This window comes from Cydia pomonella, chromosome 20, assembly GCF_033807575.1.
Source record: "Cydia pomonella isolate Wapato2018A chromosome 20, ilCydPomo1, whole genome shotgun sequence".
Taxonomy (NCBI): Eukaryota; Metazoa; Arthropoda; class Insecta; order Lepidoptera; family Tortricidae; genus Cydia; species Cydia pomonella.
The window spans coordinates 3,056,672-3,076,294 of NC_084722.1; the positions used below are offsets into that span (position 1 = coordinate 3,056,672).

Here is a 19,623-nt window from a genome sequence, read left to right on the forward strand (position 1 = left end):
CACTGTGAAAAATTGCGTTTATGTATTTAGTTGTCATACAATTTATTATTCAATTACATTCGAATCGAATCGATCGAAATCGAATCGAATGGAATAATTTTCTTTTTTATATTTGAAAGTAAAAAAAAAATTTTTTTTGATCCTTTGAATCCTTGTATTTTTTTATGATCTCAATATGTATTTTTAAATTCTACTTTTTTATTATGAATGGCTCATTTTCTATCCATTTAGCTAAATTTTGGTATAATATTCAACACGTGTCAAGTACCCAATTGGGGAGTTTATCCTACAGGAAATGTTACGATTTTCATGGCTTTTGTCAGAATATTGCATTTTTTCATATGGGAACCCTATATACGCGTAACAGTAACACTCTTTTAACTGTCTTTAGGTATTTACAATAAGGTTTACAAATTGTCAAATATCGGATACTCCACCGAACACTGTCTATAACCGTAATATGATAAGATTCATATACTAGCCGTGTCTTATCCAACCTCGACATTGGCAGAATCATCAACACCTTGATGGAGCCATAACACGAAAAATTGATTGATTGAAATAGTCAAATATGACGTCAGAAAGAGGAGCAACTCGCTAATTTGCTATCTGTGTTAGTCAGCATTGATTGTAAATTGTAAAGCGTTTAGAAGGACGCCTTATCTGATACGAACGATAATACTTATTAAAGTAGAGTAGCCTGCAGACTAATGTCAATAAATACCTAAATAATCACCAAATTATGAATATTGTTTACCTCTGTATTTTAATTATTGTATTTGTGTTTTGTGTCTTTTTATTAAACAAGAGTTTTTTGTACACGCTTCATACCAAACATCAAACAATAATCGAGTTGCGCGCAAATGTTAGCAGAAATTCAATTAGATATCAGATATTTAAATAGTTACTCACGCCAGATGGTATTTCGATAATGTTAGCGCCAACGACAAATAAAATTACATCGTAGAAAGACAATCAAATAGGCACTAATAACAATATTCGTCATTGTAATTGACGCTTGCGAAACTGGAGTTAAAGATAAAAATGTGATACAGATAAAATACCAAATAAATACCTAGTTTCAAAGAAGTTAAAATGTCTTAATTGTTAGTTATCTCTTGATGAGATAATAATTTCATCACCTCATCGCCTTCCTTCATTAGACCAATAAAAAACACTTACATATTTTGTAGAGCTGATCCTCCTCACCCTGTTTACTGGTTTCTTCTGCGCCCTTTTATACTTGTTCATCTCATGCAGGGCATGATTTCTTCGGTGATCCTCCGTGTGCACCACAGGGTCCTCCAACACAAACCAATCCGTGACGGAACCACGCCGGCCCGTCGGCGAACGCACTGCACGCTTCACTTCCAACGCTTTCGACAACTCTTTCTTAAAATCCTCACTCAATTCATCTACTTTAGATACTGGCACAATCTTTGGAGACTGAGGACACAAAGTATCAAAGCTGGAGCTTCGACGATGCTCCTGTACTACTTCTTTCTTAGGTTTAGTATACGTTTCACAATCACTTAAATAGTTCTCACTGAACATATCCACACTTTTTTCGAATTCGTCTATTAAGTCCTGCACTGATTCCCGCTTAAAAATATTGGCCACTAAACCACTGGATGATGATGTAGCATTAGATAAACTGGAATTGTTAGCAGATGATAGTTCTGAAGGAAACTCTTTAATACTTTTAAGGAATACTGTGTCGTCATTGTCGTAGTATACGTTTGATATGTATTCTAAACTCTCATTAGAAGTCCACGCGTCGCCCATTGTGTCTGAGCTGCCAAAAACATACGACTGATTTCTTGACAAGGTTGGTTTCTTGTAACATTCTTCTTCTTCTTCTAACGCTCTAGGTAGAAACTCGAAACTCTTACTCCTTTTGTAAACAGGACTATGTGCTTTGTTTTCTAAAAGTTCTTTGTTTCGAAAGAACCAGAAACGCTTGTTAGATTTACTCTCCTGCTCACTTTGCCGCTTTGATTTCTCCATCTTTGGCTTATCTTTGGCTCTGAACTCATTATGTTTATTCTCATCCTCTTCAATTGTTTTGTATTTGTTCTTTTCTGGTTTGTCCTTGTTCCCGAATATGTTGATTTTTGAAAGCTTGTCTCTGAAACTGAAGGATTTCTTCAGAGATGAGACTTCATCATCGAACGGTTCTGTTGGCGTGAGCGGTTCCGAGCTAGGCGTTTCTATTACAACAGGAAGGCAAGCTGAGAGTAATCCGGGCTGTTTATAAGTTACAAGCTGGAGGTTGTTCGGGCGTCCTCGGACAGGCTCGGGTGGTTTCGGCTTGAGTCTATCAGGTAAATCGCCTAGTAAGCCTCTCTCTATAGCGAGAATATGTTCCGCGTTGATTTTCTTCAAGACTTGAGGCCTCTTGTAGATCCTGGGCTTATCGTTATCCATGATGGCGTCGTCACCGCCCCGCGGCGCGTTTTCGACTGCGTTATCACGCGATATCTCTTAACTGATAAACAGCGATAGTAACTCTCAAATAGCTCGTGTAGGTGGTGAACAATTGCGTTGGAGTTATTAAGTTACGAATGAGGAAATGCATGATGGAGATAGTTTGACTTGACATTTATGTGTTTGCGTGTGTGATGATATCGAACTAACACGAACAGAAAGTCTTCCGATGTTGTCTATTGAAATTTGAGGGGAATGATGTTTCACAAATTACTACCTATTAATTCAAGCTATGTGTAGAGATACCAAAAGCTAAAAAAATAACCTATTAAATACCGAACGTTACGAATTCATTTGCCTCCTTTGTCATGATATCTACCTGCCATCATAACTTAAGTGACTTCATGGGCCATTAAAGATTCAGATAATTTACTAAATTTAATGCCTTTTTCTTTTGTGTTAAATGGAGTCTACCTACCTTACAGATTTGAGTGATTTACGGTTAGTTTCACTAGACTTATATTGGCCGGGATATGGACCATGATTACCTTTTGTATTTTACCCGCTATATTCAGTTACCCGTCAACAATATGCATGTGACTACGTCGAAATATCGGGAGCTCGAAAATAATGCTAAAGGTAAACAAACTACGGTCAATATGAGTCTACCTAGTTTAGTTACAATATTTATTCTTAATTACACTGGGTCGTTGGGTGGACGACATTCGGAAGACTGCGGGTCACTTCTGGATGAGATTGGCTCAGGACCGGGAAAAGTGGCGTACTGGAAGAGAGGCCTATGCTCAGCAGTGGGCGATAAAAGGCTGATATGATGAATTCAATCTTGTGTAACATTGACATTGTGTATTGTGTTGTCCTAATATTAAAAAAAAAAAACATTGAAATATTAACAACAATCTATTTGTACATACATTTAAGCTATCGGTCGTATATCTATATACAAATCTACATGTATAATAAGATATAAACTGTTTGTTCAACATTCATCCGGAATATTATTTACACGCAACGTCTTATCTCAGAGGAAAAGCGTAATTTCATTTCATTGCGTGCGTTGGCGTTGCTCTTTGATTTATAGCTATTTATCTAAAACATATACTGAAATATCGTGCTGACGTTGGCATTGCGCATTTAGATTATCATACATATATTATTTCATATAGCAGCCAAGTGAACTTGCGTACCTTGAACTTGTAGGTTAATAGGTATTTTTTATTTCTTTTCAGTACAGTCGACATCACAGATATGTTTACATTTTTAAGAAGAAACAGGTAAGGTGTATGTTAAATTGTAAATATATCGTTGACCCCGATTTCCGATTTTACGTAAGCATGTTTTATGCAATTTTGCGCATTTATGGCGGATCTATTCTCTAGCAGTGCATTTATATAATGCGATTCTCAGTTTCCAGTAAAAGGAACCACATTGTCAGTTGTCGATAAGGTTGATTTCAAATTGAAGTTTATGAAAATATTGTCTTATATGTCTGTCTATGTCATTGTGAATGTCATCTCGCTTTGTGTGGTAGGGCACAGCACAGCTGATGTCATTCCAGATCTAGAGCAGAGCCCAACTGGGGAAGCACCTCCACCTTACAGAAAACCGCAGCCAAATAACACTAGACCCTACTCATAGTGTTGTGTTCCTGCCGGTGAGTAAGGTTGCCAGAGCTCAACGAGAGGGGGGGTTTAGGGTCGGCAACGCGCATGTAACTCCTCTGGAGTTGCAGGCGTACCTACATAGGCTACGGAGACTGCTTACCATCAGGCGGGCCGTATGCTTGTTTGCCACCGACGTAATAAAAAATAAAAAAGTACCCTTTTGGTTGAAAACGGCACATATTTCCCACAGCTGATGAAAAGGAAAGCCAAATTAGCTCCGGCTTGCCTACTTCGAATTTTCACGCACCACTACACTGGTCTAGCTAGACTTTGTTCAAAATCTCTCGGCCTAGGTAGTGTTGGTTAAGACTCATATCCTTTGAGTGCTTTAAGACTCGACTTAGTTTTCAGACTCTAGTCATTAAGTCGAAACTTAAGTCCTTATCGAGACCAAAGTCTTTTGTAAAGACTTCAGCCCTTTAAAGATAACTCTCTAATATTATGTACAAAAGTTTTCTTAAAGGCATTGGTTTAACATTAAATTCATGGGTTATGCACAAATCATTAAAAACCCGGACAAGTGCGAGTTGGACTCGCCCACGGAGGGTTCCGTACTTTTTAGTATTTGTTGTTATAGCGGCAACAGAAATACATCATCTGTAAAAATTTCAACTGTCTATCACGGTTCATGACATACAGTCAGGTGACAGACGCACAGACAGCGGAGTCTTACAGCAGACCCTTTGGGTATGGCACCCTAAAAATATCAATTTTCTGTTGTGTTACTCATAGATAAAACCTATAAAATTTTGAAGTCTTTTTTAAACTCAATAAAGGACTCGACTCGGAGACCTTAAAGACTCGGAAGATTTTTAAGCGAAGACTCGCGTACTCGCCTTCTACAAATTTAGACTTAAAAGACTCAAGTTCTTACCAACTCTCGGCCTAGGTAGGTAGTAGGTATATACCTACCTCCACTCTATCTACAAATTATCTGAGAGAAAAACGTGATTTCATGTGCATGATAGCGTACGCGTGCGTCTGATTTATGACTACTTTGTGCCCAATTAGATGTGCCGGTTAAAAGTGAGACTTTAAAAGTAAATTGTGGTTTTTTTTGTATTCGAAACCACTATCTTCTCGTAGTGTCTAATTTAATGAACTGTAAAAAAGTCGTCGCGTCTTCAACCGTCGTAGATTCAAGACATTGAAAATATTGATAAGATTAACTTATTATTTCGGGGTCAAGGAGAGGAAAAGAGTGTCTTCCCTCTTTGTCCAGTAGGTACCTAGTGAAACACTAAGCCTGATAACTGATTTTTTTGCTGTACTGGTAAATAAAAAAAAAAGGGACGATAGGGTGTAAGTCCAATAAGGTTGTTAAAAAAATAAGTGGTAAGTGGGTGGATTTAATGATATGTGCCCCTGGTTATATCTCATGGACCACACTTTAAAATTAAGCGGTTTTATTATATTGCATTTAAAGTTTTGAAATTGAAATCATTTATTGCATATCACATAGCAGGTACAGGTGTTCTTAAATATAAGGCTGTTCATGTGACGCCCTGTTAGGGCACAGCAACATAGTTCCACATAGGGCTACATACTAATCTATTCTAAAATTGTACATATTATTTACATATATTCCTATTAATTCATTAATTATTTTACATATTAAAAAATCTATCTGACATACACATACTAATTAAAGATTTACAATCACACACAAAAGAGATATTATGTATCTTCAAAAAATTCTCTCATACTATAGTAGCACTTATTTAACAGGAATGATTTTAGTTTCTTGCTAAACAGGCTTAGTTTATCCTCGTTTTTTATGTTATTTGGGAGTTGGTTATATATTTTTATTGACATGTAGTGTGGGCTAGATGTGACCAATTTCAGTTTAGAAAAAGGAAGTTTTAATTTATTTAAATTGCGGTAATTTCTTTTAGGTAGTATTTCAGGAGAGTATAATTCACTATGTTTTCTTACAAATTTGCTGGTTTCTAGAATATATATTGAGGTAAGGGTGAGTATTTTATATTTAATAAAAATGGCTTACAGGATTCCATTTCATCGATGTTGGCCAGGATTCTGATGCATCGCTTTTGAAGTATAAATATTTTATCTATATCGGTACTATTACCCCAAGTTTAATTGATGTTGCTTGTTTTGTGCCTTTTTTATACTACGTCGATGGCAAACAAGCATACGGCCCGCCTGATAGTAAGCAGTCTCCGTAGCCTATGTATGCCTGCAACTCCAGAGGAGTTACATCAAATAATAATAATAATAATAAATGTTTGGTATAATTAATGTATTCATTAATGAGGCGATTTTGACGTGGGTTTTCTCGCAACTTTACTCAAGATATTAAGCCACATGAAGCCGCTGCCAAAAAACCGCTTCCATGCAATCAAATTCGCGTTCTCATTTTAAAATTCATGGCATGAAAATTTACGCAACATATACCCGCGACCCGCCCCCGCTTTGCACGGGTTAGGTACACAAAATCATAACTACATAATACACCTAAAGCTTCCTCAAGAATAACTCTATTGACAAATGAAAACTGCATAAAAATCCGTTGAGTAGGTTTTGAGTTTATGGCGAACATACAGACAAACATCTTATAAAGTGTAGTGATGTCTATGAGTGAATAATGGCCAACATTACGATAAACTGTTTTATTACAACAAATTTATTATCTGTGATGATGTTGTAATTGCTTCATAACTACATCAAAATCGATTTGGTTATGACTTCAAATTTGGAACATCTCTGAAAAAAAAAGCAATTCCATTTGAATTCTATTCTAATATCAGTCGAGATGCCTTCTTGTTCGAAATGAAATGTCAATTGCATACAATTTTAACATATCTCGCATGTTAGTTTGTATGTGGTTTGTATCGAATGATACGGAAATAGGCCCCCTACTCTAGTTTGTCTCTAAATTATAAAAAAAAACTACATGCGTGAAAAAAGTTTTCATTTACCGCCATTTGACGTACAGTTTATCTTTTAATTCGTTTTAAGTATAACATGAATATGTTTTGCTGTTTTTAAGGTAACTATAGCAAAAATTTCGTGTAAAATAAGCGATAAAAATATTTCGGTGACGCCACCACATATCCACGAGTTCCACCATGAGAGCAACGAGTTGGCAACGATGCCCTAACGGAGGATGTAATTTGGGTTAGCGAAAATTTCATAGAAAGTTTATAATATGTGTGTAGATAAAATAGTGTATGTAAGTCACTCCGTTCGTTTCTTAAACCCACACTCGTGTATTTTAATGCCTTTTATTATGTAGCAGTCACATAAACTACTATTATAAAAGTTCAGTGCTCTATAGAGACGTATCATTTTCGGCACACTTTTTAAAACAACAACGACCCACTTTCAGAGCAAGAAATGAAAATAGAATGTCATTTTAAAATGAGCCCAAACTCGCTCAACCAATAAGAACATGTCTAACACATAGGTAGTAAATACACAATCCAATCAATGCGAGTAACCCCTAACCTTACTCGTAACCTTGGCTTGTTGGATCAATATGAACATCTCCTTCGTTAACCTTAGTGTGAACTTTGTTCTTACTTTAAAATACTTAGTGCTTGGAACACGCTTGGAGTAAAAATTGTGACGTGACTAGGACGTATTATAATTATAGTTATTCTTATAAATTTTACTTACCTTAAAACCAACCAACTAATTTACGTCATTTACGTATTTTTCTACGCATTTGTTAAAAGTCATAGTTTCTACTGATTTTATTCACGGTAGCGGCATATGAACAATACAAATTGATAAAGTGTCTCAAACTGTGTCCGCATATAATGGTGTTCTGTTATAAGACAATAACAGAGTCCCCGCGGCGCTCGCCGAGGAAAAAGAAAACTACTTGTAAGTTACATGCAAACATATTTACACACAGGTTGTAGTAGCGGGTCGTCCATAGAACTCTATTGCTACCGGCTTGCCTACTAATAATCTTGACGAACGCTACTACTAGGCTCCTAGAACCGAGTCAGCTGACTTTGAACCTATTTAACCAGAACAATGTAGTGTTGGTACGAACTCGAGTCTTTTGAGTCTGAATTCGAAGAACTCGACTCGTTTTTACGCGACACGGCGCCTTAATAAATAACTTCTGAGTCTTCAATCCCGAGGAGAGTCCTTTATTGAGTCTTTTTATAAGCAACCCAAAAGGACTCAAGCGTCCGAATAAAGACTGTTAACAATTTTATAGATTTTAACTAAATTACGCGTTATTGTATGATTTGTGTACCTAATCCACATATTACTTTTAAATGGTTTTAGCAAACAAAAAATAGAGAGTTCTTTGAAAAGAACCCTAGACTCTAAAAGACTGGGGTCTCTAACAAGTTGAAAAGAACTCGAGTTTAAACTTAATTTAAGAGTCTGAAAAACTGAGTCGAGTTGTAAAGCGGAGGACTCAAACGACTCGAGTCTTAACCAACACTAGAACAATGTGAGGTAATGTCATTACAAACGGCATATTTTCGTGAAAAATTAACATCAATGATCACATCATACTTTGTCATTGCTAATTCTATGCAGAGTTAGCGTGGTCCGAGGTACGAGTAGTTTGGCCTGACTCTATATATGTAAAGTTTTTTTTTTATCGTGTCTCGTGATAGGTTAACGGCACTAATCATGGGACATTTAAGAGACAATTTGGAGTATTTTTAATATTTCACCGACACCTGTATAACTACCGTTTTACGATTTTATGCGTTAACTGTTGAATGTCTATTCGTCCTTTATGTTTCAACGAGGGGGGTGGGGTTAGGGTCGGCAACGCGCATGTAACTCCTCTGGAGTTGCAGGTGTACATAGGAGACTGCTTACCATCAGGCAGGCCGTTTACTTGTTTGCCACCGACGTAGTATAAAAAAAAAAATGTTTACGAAGTATTTAATAAAATATACTGTAATTGGTTTCAATATTATTGACAAATTAAAACTACTTTTGCTATTTTGCTCCAGTCATAGCAAAATGGCGCTATTCATTTTTAAAGTAACAAAAATGAAACGTAAGAAGCTCTATGCCTCTTGTTTATGGTAAAATGTTGCCAGTGTTTAAAAACTGATTGTAAATACTTATTTTACAGGATTTGTGTAAACCATACCATTACTGGTGCCACGCCCATCATAGGGGTGTTTACTGTATACGTCACTTTCCCAATTACAAACTTGTACTCAAATACCACCAAATTAACTGAAAATATTTGTAATTAACGTCCTGGTTTTTGTGTTAATAGTTAATTATACGTAGCCACGACAAATTCTCCGGAAACGGAATGCATTAATTCTCAGCAATAACTTTATGTCGCCGTGTTAGGTAATTTACATATGTTGCAACATGCACGTGTTAATTGAACTCACTACCGGCAAAGACATGTCAATAATATAAACTAGGTAACAAGGTGGAGAAAAAGGAAGCATGCCGAAATCGAGGAGTTAGTGAGCGAATCTCATATCATCGGCGAAATCAAATCCTGCAGACTTCGCTGGTTCGGCCACCTACTTAGAATGGAAGAGGATCGAGCAGCCCAGAAAGTCGTACTTGGGAAGCGACTGGTGACCCGGTGGGTCGACCCAGATACCGCTGGGGAAACGGCTTTGAAGCGGATCTGCGGCAGCTCCAAGCGGATAGTTGGCAGAAAGCGTAGGATCGGGAAAAGTTGCGTGCTCTTGTTTCGGAGGCCAAGACCCTCTTTGGGTGGCCGAGCCACATTAGTTAGTTAGTTAGGTAACAATTTCCCTAAACATTAGTTTTCCTTGTATGCATCGGGTTTAAGGAAGCAAAATTTAATGACAGGCAGGAAAGGGAGTTTCCATATCGATAAACTGAATTATCAATGGATCAATGCTTTTCCCATATACGATTTGTATGTTAAAATATAATTTAGTTGGACATATAAAAACAAAACAAAATAATAGCTAATTCGATTCATTTCAATAAGGTATTTTAAACTTAGTGCTCCAAACCTATTTGAAATATGCTTTGTGTAAACTTTGACATCGTCTTTACTAAAATAAAATTTCCAACAACATATACTCGTATATAGAGTCTGTTCAGAAAGAGAAGAGTACATTCCACGACTCTTATCTTTCTGCACAGACTCTACACTTACCAACAAAACTTGCAGGAATGGTACCTAAAAGCATCGATAATTGAGTTTGCCAGTGTTGGAAGTATTGGAACTCCCTTCGTTATTAAAATTTGCTCCCCAAAATCCAATTTAAGTAGGTAAGTAAATATTCTTTATTGCACCAATAATTACACATTTTACATACTTGTAAAACTACAAATAAATTTTAAAGGAAAATAGAACAACAGGCGGTCTTATCGCTAAAAAGCGATATCTACAGTTATATTATTGCAATATCCAGTCTGTTATTTTTTGGTCTGGTGTTGGCAACTGACCGCGTGTCATAAGATAAGACGGCCGTAATAAAGTCACAGACGATTAAGTAACCCGATTTTCACACCAATAAGGACCACGTTTTCGGTGAGGCACCTGCAATCTGCTGTTATTTGTAAAACTTCAGTTTTGTATCTTTCTAACAAACACAAAAATCAACATTACGTTGATATGGGCAGAACCGATTATCAACGGCTTATTTTATTAGTTCATTTGACAAACGTTCATGAATTGCGTGCGTCGTTGAGGCTTTTTGTTCGTTAAATCACATTTATAATTATAATCGTGTCTATATCGAATATATTATGTATATAACCTTTATTTATGTGTAGTGTGTGGTTTGAAAATGTGATGTCTAACCCCAAACTTTTTCATAGACTTTTCGTCGGTTAGTTACACAAATCTCTGTTAGACATTTTGCTGGGACATCACTGACATCAGTTAGCCGCGACCATGCCTAGTGAAACCTGTGTCGAAACGTCGGTAAATAAAGGTAATAAATTCACTATAAACTCGGTTATAAATGTGATTTAATGTGTTCAATTCGCGAAAGTTTAAATGTTTTTGGTCGTTGTCTGCGATACGATGCTTAATCTTATAATTCCTCGTAGTCATGTCAAATTATATAACTTTATTATTTTTTATTAATTTTATTACAAGTTATATTTAGCTGTAGTGTACTTATACTTACCACATTTTTGCCGGCATGGTTCCAAAGACGCCTGATGATAATCAAATAGCAAAGTGTATGAAATAAAGTTAGTGTCTAAAGTAGTACTATTAGTTATTCTGTGCTAAAGATTCATGTGTACGTTGGGAAATTAACAGCCGAAGTCTGCCGTCAGCCGATGTCGGTACTACATATGTACTTACGAGTACGATATACCATTTGAGACTTTCCTGTCACTCTTCGGTGAAGGAAAACGATGTTGACGAGAAAACTGAACTAACCCAAACGCCAATTCTCGGGATTAGTTGCCCTGGCTCCCATGAGACGTGACTAGAAAGAACAGATGATATAATAGCCCTTTTTAGGGTTCCGTAGCCAAATGGCATAAAACGGAACCCTTATAGTTTCGCCATGTCCGTCTGTCTGTCTGTCTGTCTGTCTGTCTGTCTGTCTGTCTGTCTGTCCGAGGCTTTGCTCCGTGGTCATTAGTGCTAGAAAACTGAAATTTGGCATGGATATATAAATCAATAAAGCCGACAAAGTCGTACAATAAAATCCAAAAATTTATTTTTTTTAGGGTACCTCCCCTACACGTAAAGTGGGGGTGAAATTTTTTTTTCGCTTCAACCCTAGAGTGTGGGGTATCGTTGGAAAGGTCTTTCAAAACTAATAGGGGTTTTCAAGAAACATTTTTTGATAAAGTGAATATATACGGAGATAATCGCTCCGAAAGAAAAAAAAAATGTGTCCCCCCCCCCCTCTAACTTTTGAACCATAGGTCCAAAAAATATGAAAAAAATCGTGGAAGTAGAGCTTAACAAAGACATTAAATGAAAACTATAGCAGAGATGATCAGTTTAGCTGTTTTTGAGTTATCGCAAAAAGTTTTCCCTTCATAGTAAAAAGACTTACTTTAATTAGGTACTGATTATGCAAATTTGCCTATTTGTTTAACTCGGGTGAAAGGTACCGTTTCATCCCTTGGTTAACAATTTACTATACTTTAAGCTCCAGTTTAGCTTATTGTGACGGAAGAGTAACTACGGAACCCTACACTGAGCGTGGCCCGACATGCTCTTGGCCGGTTATTTTATGAATGAGTGATTAGTCCCAAATAAACGTTGTTAATTATGGTTAAAGATAAAGTCTTCTTATGTAACTATATATGTATAAAATCTTTATTTCAGCTCGCACTAAGATATCAGAAATTCTCGGCCTCGACTACGACACCGGCACGGACTTGGGCTCCGTCCCTGAAAGGGAATGGCGTCTGCTGGCCGCCCTCGCGAAGAAGAGGAAAGATGAAGACGATAGAGAGAGACTGGCTGATCAGTTCCATAGGATGTGGCTGCAGGAGAAAGAGGGACGGGAGATGGTGAGTGCTGGTTGAGGTTATTATGCCATTTCTTTGCCTATGCCTTTCAGTGTCCCCACCCCACGTTACGATTTGAATTTATTTAATACATAAGGATTTAGTATACAATTGGTACGTACTTCATTTGTAGTTACTTAGAAAATTGCAACTCTGTATAATAAGTTTGGGAGTACAAACCGCAATGTGGGGTTGCCAGAGAGCATGCTGTTTCAAGTTTACGCGTCAATCAGCGCTAACGATATTGGATTATCTATAAAGCGGGAACGCCTAGCTGGTGTGGAAGATGAACACTCATTGTAGTTTTCTAGCTTTATATTTATTTGTGTCATTCAGCTAGATTAAAAAATCAACTACCCTTAATGACTGCCACTCCCCGAATGCCCGCCTGCAGATCTTTATTCATCTAGCACGGCGATAGTTCTGAATTCAAATATATAATTGTTGACAGTTACCTACCAAAAGACTGTGAAGGTTTCAAACCTTAGTTTCTTAAGAACATGATAACTGATAGTTGCTATCGAGCGTTAAAAGAAATAATCGGACAGACAGACGGACATGACGAATCTATAAGGGTTCCGTTTTTTCCGAACCCTAAAAACGGTGCATTCCCGTCTGTCCCCGCCGGGCTCAGATGGGAATAAGCGCTACATACAAATTATTCCCATCTGTGCCCGCCTCTTGTATGGCGGTGGTCACGGCGGGCGGGCACAGATAGGGAATACACCGCAAAAATTTAATTTACAATTACCTACATGTATTTTATTGTACTTGATAGTACCTCTGTTAGTATCTTTCTCGCCCCTGGCCGGGCAACTGCCAAAATCTGAACAATTCTTTATGTTCAATTACAATTTGCTTTTGATTTCTAAAATAAACCTGATCATTCATGTTTCAGATGGAAGCCCAAACCTCCCTGCAATACAAGCGTTTCATCAACCGCAAGCGTGAAGACGAGCGCCTCTGGCACGAACACCGCCGAACGCTGAAGAACCTCGAGCACCATATGCAGAAAGACCAGCTGCAGAACACCATCAGGTGGAAAGAGCGGAAGGCTGAGGAGCTACTGGCTTGGAGGGAAGACAAGAAGGTAACGAAGTTTGTCTGGCTGATGAGCCGATGGGAAATTTACAAAGTAGCGAAATTTTCTACATCAAAATATCTCGTGAATCGAAACTTTCTCTTTGAATCTAGCACACATGTAGTTTTGATGTCACCTGCTGGATGGAAAATGTGATAGAGGGGTTTTATATCAGTATGTACCTATATTATTGAAACATGTTAAAATTCCTGAAACCTGTAGAGACTTAGACTAATATAAAACAATATATTATATTATTTATTATATAATTCTCGACTTAAATTGGATCTCAATCGTCTGCCATCTACCAAGAGAGGCTGTCAAGAAAGAAAGTGCAGCCGAAAGCTTCTGGTGATTTTGTGTTACATCAAGAACGAGAAGCTCTTAGATTTTAAAGATCCAGAAGCAGTAACTACGGAAACAAGTTGCTAGAAATCGTTCAGAGTAAGGTCTAAGGAGCTACTCATATATGGTTGGAGAAAGGAAAGAAATATGAAGTTAGATAGGATTCATTTATTTATACAGGTAATTAGTTCCTTCAACCTAAATAAGTAATTAGTTATTACAATGTCAGGCCGCGTAGCCAAAATGCAAATCGCTTACGCTCCGTAGCGATCGAAACGCAACTGTCACTGTCACACTAAATTGGAAGAGTGATAAAGAAAACCGCAGCGTTTCGTTGTCACACTGGCTAGGCCGGCAAATATCTTAAAAGCTAACGGTAGCTACACTGGGCAGATTTCTTTCTTATCAAAACCTTTTCCACGAGTGAGTCGCGTGATCATATCCCAGGCACGTTTGGGCTGGTCTGCAGGCACGAAATGGGTAGCTTTTAGCACATAAATGTCCTTCAGAAGACGCGCACTCCTCACACATCCAGCTAACTCACCATCTACCCTCCATGAGTACCGCTTCGCTGACTGGTATTCATCTTCTCCCGTAAAATTAAAGTGATTTCTTAAAAAATCAACTATTCCGGCGTAAGATACTGTATGATCATCTTCTCCGCCGTAAAGGGTCACCGGATAGTGGTCTAGTAATTCCGACAACCAAGGCGCCATAGACCGGTCCATGTCTTCACTCAAATATTCGTGTACTGTCGTACTAAGCTCGTCATATGATAATGCTCCAACATGAATAGCTTTCCGAACTTCGCTTTTATTTAACACCGAAACATATTTATCACCACCTTCTCGATACGGATCACATTTCTCCAATTTCATAAGATTTAGGTTGGCTTCGGAATCTAATCTAAAATGATTCTGACTGTCAGGATTTATATAAGCACCGCCAACAATGAGCCCTTTAAGGTTTATTTTAGTCTTCGCCTTGGGGTTATTTTTGTGGATCGTGTGAGCGAAAGCCGGGACGTATTTTCCTGCGTAGGATTCGCCAGTAATGAAGAAATCGTTTTTCTGCAGCTCCGGGAAGAGTTGGAAGAATTGAGTGATGGTGGAATAGAGTTGTTCGCCGACTTGCGTTTCGTCTGTGCAGTATCCCATAGAGTCGTTTGTGAAGCTGAAACCCGCGCCCACGGGGTTGTCGATGTAGATTACGTGGTGATTCAGAGCCCAGTGATATTGTCTGGGTACAAATTGGCCGTTTTGTTCTGCGATGGGGCCGTTTTCGCAGAATAAGCCGAACAGCGAAGATCCGCCCGGGCCACCCTGAAGCCACACAAGTACTGGGGCTTGATCCCTGTCTGGGAACATGCTTGGAAAATACCAGAAGAACTGGTTGGAGTTGTAAGCCTTATTGACGGTAAAGAATCCCGTGTAGCTCTCGATTGATAAACTGTCGTTGAGGTTGACTCTAGCTAGGTGTCTGGCTTTCTTGATGTCGCCCTTCTCGATGAATGGTGTCAAAAACAGAGGCTCACCGGGGTCCCCATCGCTCTTGACTATATGGACCCCATGAGTGTGATGGGGATGGCCATATAACAATGTGGCTTGCCACGATAATAAGATTAGCAGTAGGCTCGACATTAGGATGATGAGACTGAATAATGAAATCAAGCGAACTGCTCCTTTTATTTGATTAAAATATACCTAAAGCATTTACATTTTATTACCTACTTAAGTTTTACTCGTGTTTATACTTAAAATAACGATGACATTACGTGTAAATACTTGTAATATTTAAGCACACATGTCAGTAATAAAGCGGAAAAATATTTAAGTTATTGAAGATAGAACTTATCGATGGATCAATTCTGACGTCAGTCAAATGTTGATGCTAATAAATAATATACCAGGATGAGCACTTTTGGCACGAATCAGATACTTATGAATCTGCCGGCATGCCATGAGACGGAATAAGAACGTAAATGCTATATATATATACGAGAAAGTCAAATTAGAGCAGGATAACGGTTGCAGATGCACCAGTTATCTTCCTGGCAGAAAAGCCTAACATCTGACAGCTCGAATATCAACCAATGCACCAATGTGTCCCACAGCCATAGGGCCTAGACGGATGCTACCATGACGCCACTACGTTTTTACTTCGCCGTGGAAGAGGTAACGTCAAGTCAAGTAAGTTATCTTGGAAAACATATAAAGCGACTGGTATGGTATTTGTGGCACCATTGTGGCACTGACGTCCGCATACCAAATAATGTCGTCAATAGATAATTCTAGCAATAAAAGTAGTACCAAATAATTTGAGGTATTTACCTTTATTACTGACATGACTGTGTAGCTTTTCCAGGCTGGAATTCCAGGCACGATTTATCGACCACATACGCGCCAATAGAATTTTAACTTTAGAATTCTGATTTAAGATTCAAATTAGATTGCACTTTCGGGGAAAGTGACTTGTCTTCAAATGAGATTAATTAAAGCTGGATTAACAAATTCACTTTCGTAGCACTAGCTAGTTTTCGTAGCTGATCCCAGTTTTCCCGCTATGTAGAGGAAAGGGACTATAAACAGAGAACTCCTTCCTTAACTTTCTGATGGCATTCAATATGTTCATTGGAATATATTTCGATATTTTGGGAAACCCTTGTAGATTGGTGCGGACTAGAAAAGGGTTAAATTAAAAGCCTATTGTGTGCGGCGCGTCATCGTGAACCTTGTCGGAATACTCGGAATGCACGAAGATTGCCATTGGTCTGTAGCCGTGCGCGAGAATTGATGTATTCGACGGTCAAAGGTAACCCTTGACCGTCGAATGACTAGGTATCTGTAATAACAAAGATTCTAAATATAAGTGTACTGTACTAATTGTATACTTTGCTTATCACAGACATCGGAACTGGTCAATAGGGTGCTAGAAGATGAAGCCCGCGCATTTCTAGCAGCGGAACGAAGGTCACGCCAAGAATCGGCCGATGAGTGGAGAAGACTGGTCGAAGTGGAGGAGACTAAGAGGAGAGCTGATCATGCGGATAAGAGGAGAAACGAGATTCTTCGGGATTCATCTAGGGTAAGTGAAATTGGTATAGGGTTTCACATCTTCCTTTAACAGGCATGAGAACTAGTCAACGGGGTTCTAGAAGGTAATGCTCGCACATTTCTAGCAACAAGTGGGAGAGCAGCAAGAGCAGAGCAAGGGAGTGTAGAAGATTGATCGCAAAGAAAGACTAAGAGGAGAGCGGATCATGCAGAGAATAGGGGAATGAAATTTTTGGGGACTCATCTAGGGTAAGAGAAATTGGTACAAGATTATACATCTTCCTGGCATCAGAACTAGTCAACGGGGTAGTAAAAGACGAATAAATTTGCTGCCTCTGGCTTGCCTTAGCTGGCCGGCCAGAGTGGAGTCGCGAGAGCCGAGTTCTTGAGGGTAGATGTGTTGGCTATAAGTTTAAAGTCCATAATCCGCTCGGTGTACCCCTTACATTTCGTATGTATCATTACTTTAGCTATAGTTTTTAATTATTATTTTACATATAGGTTAACTGGAAGAGACACCTCTTAGAGATAAGTTCGCCTTTGTACTACACAATTATGTTCTAACTGATGTAATCATTTTTTTTTCTCGTACAATTAAGTGTTTACTTACTTACATTTCATTAAAGTGTCAAAAGGGCTTCTACGTGTTAGTTTCGACTCCGCACACGCCTCCCAAAGGTCTGGAAACCCATTGTTTTGTGATGGGAAAGACAGTAGGTATATATATATTTATATAATATAGGAGACAAGCGAGCAGACGGATCACCTGATGGTAAGCGATTACCGCCGCCCATACACCTTCAACACCAGAAGATGGGAGAACGCTCTTTTCTTGAAGGTTTGAATAATGATATATTCAAGAAATTCCTGATCATTTTCAACTTTTAGGAAAAAAAATTTTTGCTCTCTTAATACTTTTTTCTCTGATAGAGTAAAGAGTGCACGCGTGAACGTGAACATCACAGGAGCCCTCTTTTTATTGCCTCAAAGTTTGTCAAGCACATTTTTAAATTTCGGCCTCTCAACGGCACAACCTCCAACACGCAAGCGAGTTTATGTGACGGGGGATGCACATGGCATGAAATGTATATGTCAAGTTTAATTTTCGATTTAAGCCCGGTGGAAGACCCTCCATCGTGCATGATTCTGGCATTATTTTAATGTGTTTTTTTTTTCCAGCGTATAGCAATAGTCAGCGCCCTAAACACCTGGGAAAGCTCACTGCTCCGCGAAGAGCTAGCCGCCTCGGACGCGGCCAGACGCGCCCAATACGCCATGCTGGCGACACTGGCGTCTGCGCGAGGGGAGAGAGTGACGCGGGCGAGGGACCTGAAGAGGAGGCGCGCGAGGGCTGTCGCCGCGAGGTGCGAGATGTGGAGGGACGCGGTTAGGCGAGGGAGTTACTAGTTATTGTTGTATTTTTAAACGGATGATTGTTTAGAAATATATATATTACATAAGTTAATATTCTCCTATGGCCGATCTCTGATAGTAATTTGAATTTAGTACCTTTTTCTACTGACAAGTGTTATGACATAAACTGTACAACGCGTCCATATGGACCATGCGCGTTGGAGGGTCAGCCATCTTGTGGCCTGAATCGGAACTATAAACATGTACATTTACACGTCACGTGCTTTCTTGTGCATAGTGAGTGCTGCCATCTTGTGGGCTAAATTGGAACAATAAACATCACATTTACGCCTCGCGCCAAAAATCTGACGGCTCCTGTGCTGCCTCCTATGGTTCATGCACGCTCCCCATTAAATAAATCCATACGCTATGCTGGTGACACTGACGTCTGTTGATACCCAGTTTATATAGCGATATTGTTAGTTTGTGCAAATTAAGATGCTCGATCGAGGCGTCCATGTTAAACAAATCCTAATATGTGCGCTTTAGTGCACGCTACTCAAATCCAACAAGCGTACAAATTTCTTGATTATTATTTATCGAGACTAGGCAGGAACATACTTCAGGTAAATGTTTTTTTAAGTACGTTCCTGCCTACCTGCGTCAATATGTAAGTAAAAGATCGGCCATGATGTAAAGGTTTCGAGGGATTTACATACATACATGTGTCGAGACCTCTCTGTTTGGTGTAAAATTAAGTTTTAGACGGTTGATTTTTTAGATAAATTTAGAAAATAATTATACTTTATTGAGCTTACCATAACTAACTACTCAATGTAAATCGTATAGGAAATTTTAAATCGAGGTGTGCTGTGTTGTATGTAATATAAAATATAGCGAGATACTTACCATTAGTGGTTAAAATAAATTATTGTAACGACATTTAATTCTTTTTTTAATTTTATTTTGTCATTAGCTTAAGTAAAAATATCACTAAATAAACCTTAAATACAATGACTAGTTTTCTTAATATTGATATATGACCCATGGACACCAGTTCACTTAGAAACTCCCGCCCCTTTGTTAACCACAATATTAATGACGCTACCTTGCTTGGCTTCAAAGCGTGTTTAAAAATCATCATCAGACCCAAACCTAGTCTCCTGGAAATCGAAATCTCTAGTAGACTCAGCCAACCTAGCACTAGAGTTTTTATACTGCCTCAACATCGCCTCGGCCCTCT

At 38.5% G+C, this 19,623-nt stretch overlaps 3 protein-coding genes across 4 annotated transcripts; 1 reads left to right on the forward strand and 2 right to left on the reverse strand.

Annotated features, from left to right (window-relative positions):
* Positions 1-720: 720 nt before the first annotated feature.
* Positions 721-5,392, reverse strand: LOC133529231 (uncharacterized). The gene has a single exon (XM_061866909.1). The coding sequence runs from the start codon at positions 2,425-2,427 to the stop codon at positions 1,144-1,146; it is 1,284 nt and encodes a 427-aa protein (XP_061722893.1). The 5' UTR covers positions 2,428-5,392; the 3' UTR covers positions 721-1,143.
* A 2,322-nt stretch (positions 5,393-7,714) lies between these two features.
* Positions 7,715-19,394, forward strand: LOC133528960 (golgin subfamily A member 6-like protein 2). 2 transcript variants are annotated; one of them, XM_061866498.1, is made up of 5 exons: positions 7,715-7,958; positions 12,364-12,551; positions 13,447-13,638; positions 16,879-17,058; positions 18,207-19,394. In XM_061866498.1, the coding sequence occupies exons 1-5, from the start codon at positions 7,892-7,894 to the stop codon at positions 18,432-18,434; spliced, it is 855 nt and encodes a 284-aa protein (XP_061722482.1). In that variant the 5' UTR covers positions 7,715-7,891; the 3' UTR covers positions 18,435-19,394. The 2 variants fall into 2 exon arrangements, with proteins under 2 accessions (XP_061722482.1, XP_061722483.1); XM_061866499.1 differs by lacking the exon at positions 7,715-7,958 and adding an exon at positions 10,240-10,999.
* Positions 14,123-15,644, reverse strand: LOC133528955 (venom serine carboxypeptidase-like). The gene has a single exon (XM_061866482.1). It carries the CDS (start codon positions 15,612-15,614, stop codon positions 14,355-14,357), a length of 1,260 nt encoding a protein of 419 aa, XP_061722466.1. The 5' UTR covers positions 15,615-15,644; the 3' UTR covers positions 14,123-14,354.
* Positions 19,395-19,623: the final 229 nt, after the last annotated feature.